We start from the raw sequence: 15,282 nt of genomic DNA, 5'->3' as shown, positions 1-15,282 counted from the left end.
CAGCGAACGCATCTTAATCATACTTAGGACGTTTTTGCGTGTACTTAGGTACCTGTATGGTTTCAATTTCAAAAAAGTTACTCTGAAATGAAATTTCAATGGCTACAGCAAGAAAATAATTACAAAAAGATGGTTATCACATCTTAAGTATACAAATTTTGTAACGTAAGAAGGCGATTTTTCACCATAAAGTTTCGCAACCACTACTCGTCGTTGTACGCTTAGTTAAACATCGTAATATTCTGCAATACCTAATTGTACAACTTAAACTCTTTTAAGAAACAAAAAAGGATGTTCAAGGGCCTGACAACAATAAATATAAATATGCCGAGGCGTGTTTATTTCTACTATTCCTTGCTCCGTTGGTTTCTCAATCAATATAACTCGTATTATTGGTCTTGACATTTTCTTGTATTCTACTATCAATCACCTTTGAAATCGATTTGTCAATTGCAAAAAAAAAAGGTTTCAGATAACTCCAATTACCATGTCCGGAGGTGAAAGTCAAGAAGAAAAACAGAGCCTGGTCGACACCATGAGGCAATGGACGAATAGCCAGCCCCATCTACCCAAAGACACATGTAAAGTATTTGTTTATTCATTGTAATAGCCACACAATACATATTGCAGAATTTTCTTATACAACAGGACCATTAAAGAGGACCATAGATCTAATTGTAAAACTTAATATATTGCTACAATTTTAGAGTAAAAAATCTTTTAATCCGTTATACTCTTATTACTTGTTATGTAATAAACGCTGACATGGTTATGAGTTATCGCTGTTACGTAATCTAAATATATTGTTAAGTGTGAATTGTTCTCTATATAGGTATTACACGGGCTGCTATCGGCATATTATTTTAACAGCAGTAAAACTCCTTGAGAAAGAGTTCGTCCAGGAAGTGCTGCCATCTACCTATTTCTGCCGCCAAGCAGTAATGTGAGCAAGCAGTAACGGTGCTGGTGAAATCACAGACTTGTCCACTCTTATGTCTCTGTTGTCGAGCGCAGTGGCATATGGCAGTGCCCCTCAGATCTTTGTGATTTAAAGCTCTTGGTCGCACTGCAAATGTTATGGACAGGCGTGTCGTATCGTACGTCATATTTAATTACGGTAAAAATGTCGGTCATTTACGGTAGTTAATGAGAAGTGGTACAATTACATCTAGATACTGATTTTAACACGTGAGTGACTCGTTGCACGTTTTATATTTTATGTAACACTGAGCGCCAGTGTACATCCCACATTATGACAGCTTTATTTATTGAAATAACCTTTGACGTTATAAATGTGATAATCATTGTCCTTGGCCCTAGCTTGTCCATTTCGGACGGAAAGAACATGATATAAATTAGATTCATGTTTGTTGTTTCTCCGCACCCGCAATAATAGAATATAATTATTTATTTCGGACCATGATCCATAGTAATGGTATGATCCATGGTATAGTAGTTATTATTGTGTTATTATGTTACTTCTAGAGAAATGCCACGTCTAGACCACTATCCTACGCACGTGTAGTTGCACCCAATGTAGTTGGTAGGGGCAGTCCAGCTTGTTGGCAACAACAGCTACGATGCCATTAGCGCTGCCGCGCACACGCGTCATGAGTGAGGCAGCCTTCTTGCGCATAATAGCATGAAAGACATCTGTGTGCGCCTTCGTGCGCCTGATGGTAAGCGACACGCCTGTCCATAACAGTTGCAGTACCACTCAAGACCTTTAAATCACAAAAATCTGAAGGGCACTGCCACTGCGCCCGACACCCTGAGACATAAGTTGACAAGTCCCATGTATCTGTAATTTCTCCAGCTCTCTAACCCTTTGAAACTGGAACGCAGTAATTCCTGGACGAACTCTTTCACAAGGAGCTCTACTACTATTGCTCTGTCTTCTTATCAGACACACCTACTGATATTTATTTAGATATTGTAAATCTTACTTCCAGCGGATGGCCTGCTCCTTCGGTTCCTACACAGCTGTTACTACGATCTGGAGAAGGCGAAAACAGCTGCAGAGCTCTTCTTCACCATCAGAGGATCTTCACCAGATCTGTTGAGTAACAGAGACCCAGAATCGCCTGCTATAAAGAAAACTTTTAGTATAATGTGAGTTTTGCACCTTTAAGTTCGATTACGAAGATCGTTTTCAGATCAAATCGTCAATATTATATAAATATATATAATAACTGCTATAAACTTATTTTGCGAATGCCAGTCCTTTGCATAACTACAGTTTCTACGCAATTGTCATAGCTGGGGATCTAGTCCCGTTCTAAGTCCGACATCCGTCCAAAACAATTACTGTCAAATCAGTAAAACTGCCTCCGTGGCCGAATGGTTACTATGGTGGACTGCCGCGCAGAGGGCGTTCGATTCCCGGGCCGGAAGAATATTTGTAAGGCCTACGTTTATTTCTCTGGTGAACTTGGGTGTAATTTGTGGTTGTCTATGTGTGTCCGTGGCACTCGCGGTACAGGGTTTGCTAGTGCGGGTAGTAGTTGCTAAAACAAAGTAATAATAATAAAAAATAAACGATTCAAATTTGAAGAAAACATTCCATCTCTACACAGAAAAAAAGGATTTCTACTAATAAGGCTCTTTCTTATTAGTAGAAATTTCTCAAAATATTTGCTAATTCTGAAAAAATATTTATTAAAAGTAATAAAATATTGTCACTACAAAAATACTGCTTATCTTTTTCTAATACAATTTTACTCTTAACTTTATTCTAACTTTGAGACAAATACGTTCACTTCAAGATTTTATTTCATTTCTAATCAATTAATTGGACATTACTTATATCAAGAAATTTTTACCTCTTACATCAAATTTAAATAATCTTAAATGAATTCAAAATTTCTTGGGTGTATTTTAAGAAAATATATTCTTAAACAAAAAAAGAAGTAGTTTTCTATTCAGATTAATATTCTAAATTCTAGAGTACATTCTTAAAGCAACATTTCGTTGCGTTTTCATAGTCAATCTTGTCGTGACATGTCGCCGAAGGCGCACGCGGTAACGATTACTTTTACTTGTGCTTGTAATCATAAAAATCATAAACAGTCATTTATCCAAAGAAACAATACGTAGTATCTCTAGTTTGTTAGGGTGTTCTTTATAGTCATAATTCAAGAAATTTGGTTACAGCATGAAATCAAACTATATACACTTGTAACAAGCATAACATGCAATTAGTTCCATCACGCCACTGCTAGATGGCATTAGATGTACTCTGAAACGCGCTATCGTTTTGTTAACTTCAATAGTATAAAGTCATCTCATATATTTGAAATTGTTAGTGCTCTCTGCCGCGCTGTAGCATTTATACGGCACTGGATGGTCCTCAAGTATTTGAGAAGATTCCATATTTCCATCCTATTTCTGCTACTTTAAGGTTTGGCACTGTTGGGTCCATAACCCTGTAAATTTATCCTTTTTGATATTAGAAAACATAAATCTTCAGTCAAATAATTAAGTACCTCTCAATTTTTCATTCTTTTTTTTTTCAAATCAAAATCGGACATTTCTAGTAACAAATAAATATTTTGTTGAATCTAGAGTGGCTTTGTGACTTGAAGTAAATTAATTTGCTCTTGGATTAAATATTTTTGTCTTGTAACGAAAATACACTTTTGAAACGTTTTTTTACTATTATCAAGTAATTATTCTCTAGCGTCTATAGGGAGAGAATCGTTTTGTTGGATTTAATAAATTTGTCTTCATAAAAAGAATTTTGTCTTTTTCTAAGTAATCTGTTTTTACCGTGTAAGGATGGCAAATTAGGGGTTGAATCTAATTTATTGGGTTTCACCCACTTTCCATTAATCGATTTCAATGACACATAACAAATATGTTTAATTCCACAAACTCTTGAGGTCGATTCTTTTTAACAAAAAGATATAATTATTTTCAAACATTTCAGAAATTTCTACGTTTGTTTTTTTACAATTTTATCATGTTATCTTAATTGGAAATCTAAGTTACGATGTTTATCTAAGTGGTTTCACGAGGTTTTCCTCATTTTCGATTTTTACAGTCGTTTTTACTACATTCATCGGTGCTGTCTTTAATATTATTATTTATAAACATTGCACAAGCTGCAATACACATAAATAAGTACTTTTTAAGACAATTATTAAAACTGTCACTAGTGTTGTGATAAGAAGATTGTATTTTATATTCAATACATTATAAATTGAAAATGGAACCCTCTTTTTTACCGTGTCTAAATCCCGTGTACTTTTCCGAGTCAACCGTCAAACCAAAATCTTGTTTGTTTGAAAAAACAAATATACGTAATTTAGATCTGTAGAAAACAGTTTAATTTCCAATTTGTAACAATCGCGAAAACCAAAAAACTCGGTAAAATACATTTTACATATTTTTTATTTTTAGTTTACTGTGGTACGAAAGTCGCTAGAGGACACTACTAGTGTTCATTTATAATACATTTTAGCAATAAGCGGATACATTTCTTGCTATAAGTGAGCTTCTGGAAGTGTTCAGTAGCGCCCTGAACCGAGGTCCGTGCCCACCTTGGCGCCCTCAGGTCCTCTACTAAATTATTATACAGACTAAGGGTCGTATTCTAGAACTCTACTCAATGCTCAAGTCAGGATTTGAGTATGGTTTAAAGCACTCGAAATCATACTCAAGTCCCTGCCATTAGGGTCGTATTTCCAGTGCTTGTGTTTCAATTGCAATCCTGACTTGAACATTGAGAAGAGTTCTAGAATACGACCCTTAGAACCTTCCACATACACACAGCGGTCAACCGCGATGCTATAAGCGATGTACCCTTAGGTCACAATTCAAATTTAAATTCAAATTCCATTTATTTGCCACAGACCATGAATTAAGCTATTTGAGGAGCGCGAAAGTAGAAAAGAAAAGAAAATAATAATAATATACACAATAAAAACCGATAGCGATTGTCAATTTTAAAACGGAAGTTAAAATTTCCTTAAATGGTAAAAAACGGAATAAAAAAAAGAACGAGAAAGAATAAAAAAAATGTTTGAAGGGAGTAAAAAAAAATCTAAAATTTGTAACATATTTTGATGACCCTGGTGATTCAGCATCTTCTTTTGAGCAGTTAAAAATATTTTTTCCAGTTAGAACTTAGAGCTTAGCTTAACTTAGCCGTAGAGCTCCGGCACTGCAGCTGTTATGGACAGGCGTGTCGCTTGCCACTTGGCGCACGACTTGTTCGTCCCATTACTTGGTATAAAAAAAAAAAACAATTCTGGAGTCTCATAGTGCAACTTGCTACTGCAGTGTACATAAGTAAATGCACAAATACTCTGCAGTCCATTCCCCATTTGTATACATTACTAAGTACAAGGGTAAACTTATTTTTTTTAAATCGTAATCACGCCATGATGAATCGGATGTTGCAATGAATATTTCACTGCTAACTTGCTACAGCGCTGTGCGAATTTGCAATATCCCGCTGAATTAATTACAACATCAATCTGAAGCTGGCCTGTTAGTTACGATAAAATGATCTGCTAACGGTTATCCTAGATAGTTTAGTTTATAAAACGATACCACTTAGCCATAGGGTTATAGTTGACAGAAAGTATGTTAAAGAAATAGATTTTTTTTGTTATACACGTAACCTACCAGCATCGTACACATTTGTAACAAGTGGCTTATATTTTGGTTTAAAAAAAAATGTTTAATATATATTCTTTATTGCACCAAATAAATACAACAGAAACATTAGATTAACAGAAAGTAAGCAAAGGACTTATCTCTAAAAGAGATCTCTTCCAGCCAACCCAGGACAGTGAGAGCTAAGGTTATAAGCGGGCAATGGCGTGCAAGAGAGAATGAGAAGGAAATATAATAAACTAAATAAATAAAAAATACCATATTTTTTTCAGTTACTTACATAAGTATTATAAATATTATAATGAATCATAATAAATAGCCTCAATTTGTATATAGTATATATGTATATGTATAGTGTAATATATATACACATAAATACATGTTTCGCCTCTCCACGGGTATATTCTTGGTGATGGTTTGTGACTGTAGTTGCGTTTGTGTTATTTATTTTATGCGGAGGGAGGGTGGGATAATAAACTGCATGAAAAAATATTCAACACAAGCGCAGCTGTTTTGCACGATTTAAGCTTCACTGGGTTCGCGAAGTAGCAAATTAATTTACTTCCATTTTTATTACAACATTCGTTTGGTGAAATACCCTTGACATGAAAGACTCTGCTAGAAAAAGTGCTCTTTGCAAATATAGAATATAAAAAAATATAGTGTTTTTTAAATGGGGAAATAAAAAATGGTGAAAACATTTTTGGGATAGTAAATTTTTTGGTCAGGCGTGTGTTGTCCATAAAAATGAATAAAATTGTCAAAATTTTTTTAGTGTTGATCGATTCAACTTCATGAAGGGATCATTTTATTGTGTGGGACGACAAAGATCGTAACAGCAAAAGTTAGTCAAATTTAATAAAATATTTTTCATATAAAATTACTTAAAGTGACTATTTTTTTAATGCTGTTAGACTCAGCTTCTTATAAGGATAATTTCATTATATGGTACGAAAAAATCGGGACAGCAGAAGTTGATCAAATTTAAGAGAGAACAGACATTTTTAGGCGAGAGTAGGTAAACGCCATTAATGCTTTTCAAAGCCACCAACCTGACCCACAGTCGGTTGGGGGGAAAGAAATTAATGCCACTTAAAATTTCAGATCAATTGGTTACGTAATAAATGTACATATATTATAATAAATATATCGTACCTACTGTAGATATCATTAAAAATACGATTATTTTGTAGAAACCGAGCCCAGCTTCATATATCAGGAAACAGGAACCTCTGGATTTGGCAGCTTAATGACCCGGGTCTTGATAATTACGACTATCTCCAAGATGCCAAGATTTTCATACTGACCACAGACGCCTGGTTGCTGGAGGACAGCACGCTGCAAGAAGCAGACATAATCCTCATGGATGCCAAAGATATATCCTTAAAGATGCTAACTAAATTTAATATGTCCGTGGGAAGGCGGATATCGAGATATCAAGAGGTTAGTAATTTCAATGCTAAGTTCCGATAAAAAAATCATCGATGATTTTTTGATCGGAATTAATCCGGACGCTGGAAATTGCAAAATTGTGAAAAATCTAACAAAGAAAGATAAATAATTTTAATTATTAAAACCATTGGCCATACATATACAAAATACATATCAGAGTACAGGAAAATCGAGTGAACTGTACTGATATAACTGTTTGAGAGCTTTATAGGTAATTTCGAATATTTTTTGGAATAATTCATTTTTTATCTTCTCCAATTTTTCACATTATTAAACAAAGAAATTTGAACCTGTTTCTCATGCAGTCAGTGTTAAATTAACGTAAGGGATGATAAGGAATTTATAAATTGTTTATACTGACTCACTTCGGGATTCCAAATCAATCCTCCCTCTAGAAAAGCGAGAGAATTCTCCCTATTAGTCTTATCAAAGTTGTTTAATAAACAAATTCCAGGATGCGATGCCGATAAGATTGAAAGAGATCCACCTGGTAAACGTGCCCTCGATCATGGACAAACTGTTCGCTGTGATGAAGCCTCTAATGAAGCAGGAGATCACCGATATGGTTAGTCTAAATTTTGTAACAAGTGCTTCACTTATATGAAATACGGTTGACATAGTCGTGCTTCCATCGTCCCAAGCGTATTCGATATCAGCAACAGTAAAGACGGATACAGCAATGAAAAGGCCATGGCTCTTCTTGCGTATGTCTGATTATTTCCTCATGTGACACCATCATAATGTGAGACATAAAGTCCCTCTGATGGACAATCGTAATACGTTTCCTCTTGAGATAATAGCTAACAGTAGCGTCTTGTCTACTTTGTTCCATCAACCTGCCTATAACTTCATGATCTACTGAATGAGCTCGATGATACCCATAGATAGAAGATAAACTACCTAATCTTTCCCACTAACGAGTTCATCGAAGTAGATAACAGGTAGCCATAGAAAGATGCTCTGTTCTAGATGAATCTACCCTAAGCTTCGTTGTCCCTAGATGCCTAAACAAATAAGAATGCCAACAAACACGTAGCAAATACGTGGATAATGTAAAAATTCAAAGATAGCTATAAATCTTTTATTCATTAGACAGGTGCACTGTACCTTCATAAAAAAAATGTCTTAACATCTCTGAAACAAATAATAACATCGCGTGCGTGTGAAGTCCACATCTCAATATTTATGCTGGTACGAGTGTCGATCGATTGGCGTCTAAATAAAGACGCCGCGTGGGACGATGCCCAACACCGTTTGGTGGAACATAATTGAGATTCATTCCCTTTACTTGTTTACTTTGTTTTATTGGGTAGGTTTTTTATGTAAAATAGACCCACGCCTGGCTACAACGTTGAGCTACGATGACACGCGTAAGCTTATTCGATATTGTCTTCTTATTCTTATCGCGTCGATGATTCTCTTGTTTAACGACTATATTTACTTCGAATGTTATGTTGCTAACTTGACTGCACTATCCGCAGCCGCGTAGAGATCTTCCCTCGTACTGGTAATAAGGCACAAGGCACTCACGAGCAGGTGCCGAATGGACTGTGTCGTCACCGCAGTCACATCGCGTTAGACTCACATCCCATTTACACATCTCTATCACTCATGGTTTTTGTGGTGCATAGGGAACGGTTACGGCTTTTGAGTTTGGCTCAGGGATTCACTCCAGCCATGAAGAGTCCCAAATCGTACACATTAGGAATGAGGAAGTAAATCGATTCGTTACAACTACTAATTACGACTAATTACAACAATCATGTCATTAAGCAATTTTTACCACTGACTTGTGGCGTTTGTCACAGTGATAAAACAACCTTATATAGTACCCTTATTTAAATAAATAAATATTAGACAATACCCACACGTTGCTCTGATTCCAAAGTAAGTAGCTAAAGCACTTGTGTTGTGGAAATCGGATATAGCAACGGTACCACAAACGCCCAGATCCGAGACAATATATATAAGTTAGTTTCCTACATTGACCTCAGAGATGACGACACGACGAAAACCGGTGCTCAAGCCACTCAGCTACCGAGGTCGTCATAATAATAAAACCACCATAATAAATGCACGCCAAAGTGCTTTTATCACATGAAAGTAATAAAAATAATACGAACTACATGAAGCAAAATAAATTATATACATATTATATAATAAGTCAAATTTTATGACTCTCCTATAAGCATGAAAAGTTAAGTTAAGTTGTCATTTTGCAACTAATTCTGCAAATATTATGTAATTTGTGTAAAAATGAGCACAAGAAATATATTAAAAAAAATCTCGCTGACATAAACAAGTTTGGGCGCTAGTAAATTTAATTTGAAATACCTTTAACGGCTTTTTTAATGTCTTATTTAATTTCAGTTTTATTGTTATGCAAAATCTACGTAATTTTTCAAAGAAAATATACTTTAGGTGGCAATATCTCGAAATAAAAATAAATGTACATACTAGCGTACTAGATGCGACGATCCATACACACGCTGTGTTTCACTCACGTGCGGTGAAGACACAACACATCAATATCATAGATTATTAAGCAACAGAGTGTTTTGATTACACAATAACAGAGTATAAGGATAATATGAATAAAATAGTTACTACGGTTACCACAACATAAATTTTAAAAATATAAAATGTACTACGCTGCATGGTCTAAAGATCTTTAGACCATGCAGCGTCTTTGCCTTTCCGCAAGTACATAACTCAAAGTACTTTTCTTAGTACTTAACGTAACATCAATAATTTCAACATCGACTGTATTTTTTATACTTAATTTGTTTTTCTTTTTAGTAAGGAAGACCCCTGGGTCAAAGCAAAATGAAACGCATTGTGCCACAAATAGCGACTTTGCCAGGGGCTTTATATGAATTCCCCAACTATGGATAAATATCATTGGTAAACTGTCATTAGTATATGCCTGCCTAGGACATCCCCAATAGGTGTAGACGTCACGTCTGTCCATGGTACTACGGTAATGATACTCTTTGACAAAATTCAACAGTAAAACAAAATCCTATCACTATTGATAGTGTTTTGTTTGGATCATGTACCTAGTTGCTGTGAATGTTCTTATCTATAGATTAAAGTCGTTGTTTTTTATTGTGTTTTATGTTGTGACAAATATTTTTGTTCATAGATACATTTCCATACATCCACATCGAGTACACTGTTCCAGTATTTGAGTAAGGAAGATCTGCCAGAAGACTTCGGCGGCACGAATGGAAAAATGGCAGACCATACGAAAGATGCCCTCGATTTGGTTATCAAACACAGGTCCATAAAATCAATAATATTATTATTTATTTAACATCATTTGTGCCACTCCTGAGTAACTATCGTAATTATCGTTATACAGCTGTAGCATAGTAGATCGTTGCGATCTCTTTCTATCTCTGAGTTATATTCATACTTAGTAGCTGTAGAGCTCCTTGTGAAAGAGTGCGTCCAGGGAAATACTGCCACCTTACCTATTTCGGTGGCCAAGTAAGCATTACTGCGTTCCGGTTTGGAAGGGCTGGTGAAATTACAGACACATGGGACTGGTCAACTTATGTCTCAGGGACACAGGCGCAGTGGCAGTGCCCCTCAGATCTTTGTGATTGAAAACTCTGAGTGGCATTGCAACTGTTATGGACAGGCTTGTGACTTGCCATCAGGCGCACGACTTGTTCGTTCCGTTACTAGATATTATAAAAAAATATATAGAAACAAGTTCGACGTAATATTATAATGACTAGCGGAAAATGTTCGCTTTTGAGGGCTGAATAAAATTGGACGTGTCACAGTTGTGACAGACAATAGAGGTGAGACTACACGAGCGTAATTTTTTGAGTTGCGATTCGCGTTTCTTGAGTTTACGTTCGACATTCGGTATAAAAAATAAAGCACTTTTGTATTTTTTCGTCAATAGCCTAACTTACTAGGTTTTTTGACTTGTTTTTCGATATTTTTAAGGTACAAAATATGTCACAATGTGTGTTCTGTTCACAGGGAAAAACTGAACAGCGATTTATGGATGGCGGTGGGCAAAAAATCAAAAAACAAGAAGGAGAAGGAAAAAAGTGCAGAAGTTACTACGGGTTTCCGGAGTCTTGCCATTGATTAGTATTTATTTCAGTACATGAAAATGTATCAAATTATGCCTAAGCTGAAAGAAATCCTATCATCAAGGGTTCATGAGCTGTCGTAATCTATGATTGCTTTTGTTACATTGTTCAAATAAGTGACAAATTGTGCAAATTATTGTATTACATTGAATATACCCTTTGCGAATCTAGGGACCAATTTTCCAATGGATATCATAAATGTCCAGAGTACAAATAATATTATTTAAATTCTCGCAATCGCTTAGAATTAGATCTCCGACTTTGTCATCGCCTAGTGTATACTGGTCGAGAATTTGTAAATTCTCCAATTGAACCAGTTAGATTAGGCTATTTCTTCCCATAAACCCATGTGCGAAAATCGGACGCATATAAGTTGATAATTTGTAAATGCACATACAATTTTTTTAGTTATAAAAAAAATACAGATGATAGCCCGCTAGATAGCTCCCGATAGACTATATTGTTAAATATATTATTAATTAATAATGGAAATTAGAATAAATTACAGTTTTAATGATCCACTTTAATCCCGCTACGCAAGGCTATATAGATAGATACTTGTTGATGTACTTTTAGAGCATGAGAAGTGAAAAAAGTGATAATGTACAAATGATTAAATAATATAACGGCGTTAAATAGCTGTATTTTTACTGTAGATAATTATGAGAGGCTGAAGCGGTGGCTACGTCGTTCCTAAGCGCCGAAATCTCTCAAAAAAATTCTTTTAATTCTGGCGACTGACGCAGATATAAAAAAAGTTTTACTGGAATTTGTTATAGGGTGAGAAGTAAGAACATTGTTTTATTATTAATTCTTCAGCAATTTTAAATTCTAACATTCCAGTGTTTATTGTTTATGCAGTGTATTTTTCTGTGATGTTTATTTTATTGTCTTTTTTTTATGAAATGAGATTAGTTTTTTGCAAACAAGTGATCTGAAATAAAATGATTTTTTTTTTGTAAAATGCGTTAATTTTTATTTTCCTATTTTACATGTCTTGAGAGCTGTGGTTTCTCTTAATTGTGTGATGGATCTATTATTTTAATCCGTAACTTTTCTAATTGAACTAACGGTGAAGGGAAACATGATGAAACCTGCGTATCGAGGAAGGTTCACAATTTTGGAATATGTGTGAAAACTGCTGACGATAATTATTTTGTGAGAATATCTGAGGGGTGCGTGACAGACCCAGCACCACTTCCAGTGGCTTCATCTGATGCTGAATACGTGTCACTTAAATGGAAGATTCCTTTTTTGTTTTATATTTATCATGTAGCGCTGGTGAGAACCAATAACACTGAAAAGGGCAACGGAAAAAGTATCGATACTTTTTGGTATCGAGTACTTTTCCCTCCGATACCGATACTTTTGTACTCGATACTTTTCAGGTATTAGTACATCTGGACAAATATCGTATCGTTCCGAATAATTCCTACTTAGGACACTTCATTATCATAACGCAAGCCACCTAGCGATTTTATTTTTAATGGGAACCTTTATCACAAATTATTTGGCTTTATATTGTATGCCACCATTTGCCTCTTTAAAAGAAGTTTGTTACTTCTTCACAACGTTTGTTCTCAAAAGCAGACAATACAGTATCAAAAACAAAATAGATTTTTGTTTTTTAGTGATTGAGGAGGAATGGGAAATTGGAAATTTAAATAACACAAATTATGTAAAATGACGATAGATTGAATTGATCAATTGATTGAATTAATCAAAATCTTTTACTATTTGTTTCAATTAAAAACCATAAATCAATAAAAAAAGGCAAATTCATGTGTTTTATTCTGCCTTTAAGTAGAGAAAATCTGCAGAACAAAAGTATCTATACCTCAACGTATCGATACTTTTGCTTCGATACTTTTATGACTACACGTACGATACTTTTTATGCGATACTACTCATGAGTACAGCATCGATACGTTTGATTCGATATTGTGTCCATAACACTGAAATGAAAACCGCGAGCAGCAACAAAAAAAACTGTCCAAGTGTTTACCGCACAGTTTCCAGACAGCAGTTTTTATCAAATTTAGTAGGTAGGTACGTCACAGCATTAAAGAATGTTCTTGTTACAATTTTGTTATTTCTTTACCGTGATAAATTTCCCCGTTTTAAGAACACCAAAACACTTTGTAAGCGGCTAAAACGCTAACCACGAAAAGCCAAGAAAGAAAGAAAAAAAGTTAACGTTCGCTGTGCAGGGTTGCCAGAATTATACCAATTCTTGCACATTTTTCACTCGTGTTTATGAAATTATATGATTTATAAATATATAGAACATAATAGAATAGAGAATAGGAATAATTTATTACTATATAGTTAATGCTTGCCATCGTGGTGAAAGGATTTGCCAATCAGCATGACGTACCTACTCGCCGATTGTTGTCCAGGGTGAACTAGACATGTCTACAGGTAAGGCATAATGGTACGTCGAGCGGCAAGATCTCCATTTGTGCACCCCTTATTTTTTGGAACGAACTTGTATGCTTGAATGGTAGATAATTCTTTGAATGTAAAAGTTATATATTACATAAAAGATAAAATTTAGCTTTACTTTCACACCTGGCTCACCTATTATTTGAAATTAGACGCATATTTAGTAATAATATTATATAAGGCAAAGCAAGTCGTATTTTAATGTTATGTTTTACCACATGCATTAAGTAGAATGCCTGAGGCACTATCGTCAGTCTCTGAATTCATATAAGTCAGCCATTTATTCTGATTCAATGTAATTATTAACTCAATTTCAATATTTTTATATCATAATATGGATGAAATCATCCATAGTTTTGTAATTTATGGTTGTCTATGTGTGTGTCCCCGGCACCAGCGACACAGAATTACCATTAATTAGTGCGAGGTTTTCAGTGCGTGCGTTAAAAAGTATTGAAAAAACATAAATAGTTTTTCTTAGCCTTATAAAATTAAGTAACAGATGAACAAGTCGTGCGCCTGGTGGTAAGCTACACGTCTGTCCATAACAGTCACCCTGAGACGTAAGTTGACAAGTCTCATGTGCCTGTAATTTCACTATCACCCTTACGCTTCAAAACCGGAACACTGTAATTCTGATATTACTGCTTGGCGGCAGTAATAGGTAAGGTGGCAGTACTTCTCTCGACGAACTCTTTCACAGGGAGCTCTACTGATAAGTTATGCAGTGGAAGTACCAACTGCTCGGCTTTGTTTAACAATAGCTGATTTCGTTTTTTTTCATATCGGGGACCGGGCTAAAACGGTCCATTCAATACTAACATGACAGTCTCACAAAATCCTCAATCGAGTTGAAATTCCCCGCAATTAGGGGAATTCCTCACAAATTGGCAACACTGGCCACTGGACTCCGTTTATTTTTTTTTTCATAGACTAATAATTAACTGTCAGAAGTGTCAGATGAATTCCGTTTATGTTTATTCCTACGATTTATTCCATTTTAAAGAATGCAGCTAATTAAAGATTCAAATAATGACGACTCGTATAACTTAATACGGTTAGAAAATAATTTTAAAACGTCAGTCGCGTACCTATTGTTGGGTCGGTCATTCATTACATAATTTGGACAAGATGCATATTTCAAGTCTGATGGACAATAGAATTCATTAATCTTTTTGCATCAGCTTCCGTAATCAAGCGAGCTCGTCAGGTTTAACCCATTATATGTTCCTTACAGATGTAATGCAATAGAATTGTATTTTAAAAATAGTTCTTATTATTAAATGCAAGTTTGTGAAATTTAGGAATCGTGTGCAGAAGGCAGAAACCCCATAAATTGTCCTGTAAAGGATTTATTAAACAATGGAAGCTTAGTAATTTTGCTTAACGTGTTTTTCAGGCGCATTATCCGAATAATAATATCAATTTCTTATTTCTAATTACTATCCATGAAATAGAGTTACTATACCATACTCTAACGATGTTCCTTGGAGGTAGATACCTAAAGTATTTAATTGTCAATTTGCATACTTTTGTGTAGAATGTACAGGTACCTATTTACTAAGAAAACTAAATTAATATCGAATTCGCGTAGGAGGTGACAACGTTCGGACCTGAGTGGTAGGCGCACGTTGCTTGATTATGTTAT

The 15,282-nt window shown here is 35.0% G+C and overlaps 1 protein-coding gene across 3 annotated transcripts; it reads left to right on the top strand.

Moving 5' to 3' along the window:
- Positions 1 to 525: 525 nt before the first annotated feature.
- On the top strand, positions 526 to 11,232 carry LOC113231219 (alpha-tocopherol transfer protein-like). 3 transcript variants are annotated; one of them, XM_026465430.1, is made up of 6 exons: positions 526 to 581; positions 1,953 to 2,112; positions 6,816 to 7,065; positions 7,529 to 7,639; positions 10,220 to 10,356; positions 11,074 to 11,232. In XM_026465430.1, exons 1-6 carry the CDS (start codon positions 536 to 538, stop codon positions 11,186 to 11,188), a joined length of 819 nt encoding a protein of 272 aa, XP_026321215.1. In that variant the 5' UTR covers positions 526 to 535; the 3' UTR covers positions 11,189 to 11,232. The 3 variants fall into 3 exon arrangements, with proteins under 3 accessions (XP_026321215.1, XP_026321234.1, XP_026321225.1); XM_026465449.1 differs by lacking the exon at positions 526 to 581 and adding an exon at positions 1,034 to 1,085 and having other exon boundaries at positions 11,074 to 11,226; XM_026465440.1 differs by lacking the exon at positions 526 to 581 and adding an exon at positions 1,628 to 1,679 and having other exon boundaries at positions 11,074 to 11,231.
- Positions 11,233 to 15,282: the final 4,050 nt, after the last annotated feature.

The sequence above is a fragment of the Hyposmocoma kahamanoa genome, unplaced genomic scaffold (genome assembly GCF_003589595.1).
Source record: "Hyposmocoma kahamanoa isolate Upper Pololo Valley unplaced genomic scaffold, ASM358959v1 101005, whole genome shotgun sequence".
NCBI lineage: Eukaryota > Metazoa > Arthropoda > Insecta > Lepidoptera > Cosmopterigidae > Hyposmocoma > Hyposmocoma kahamanoa.
This window is presented reverse-complemented; position numbering and strand designations above follow the sequence as displayed.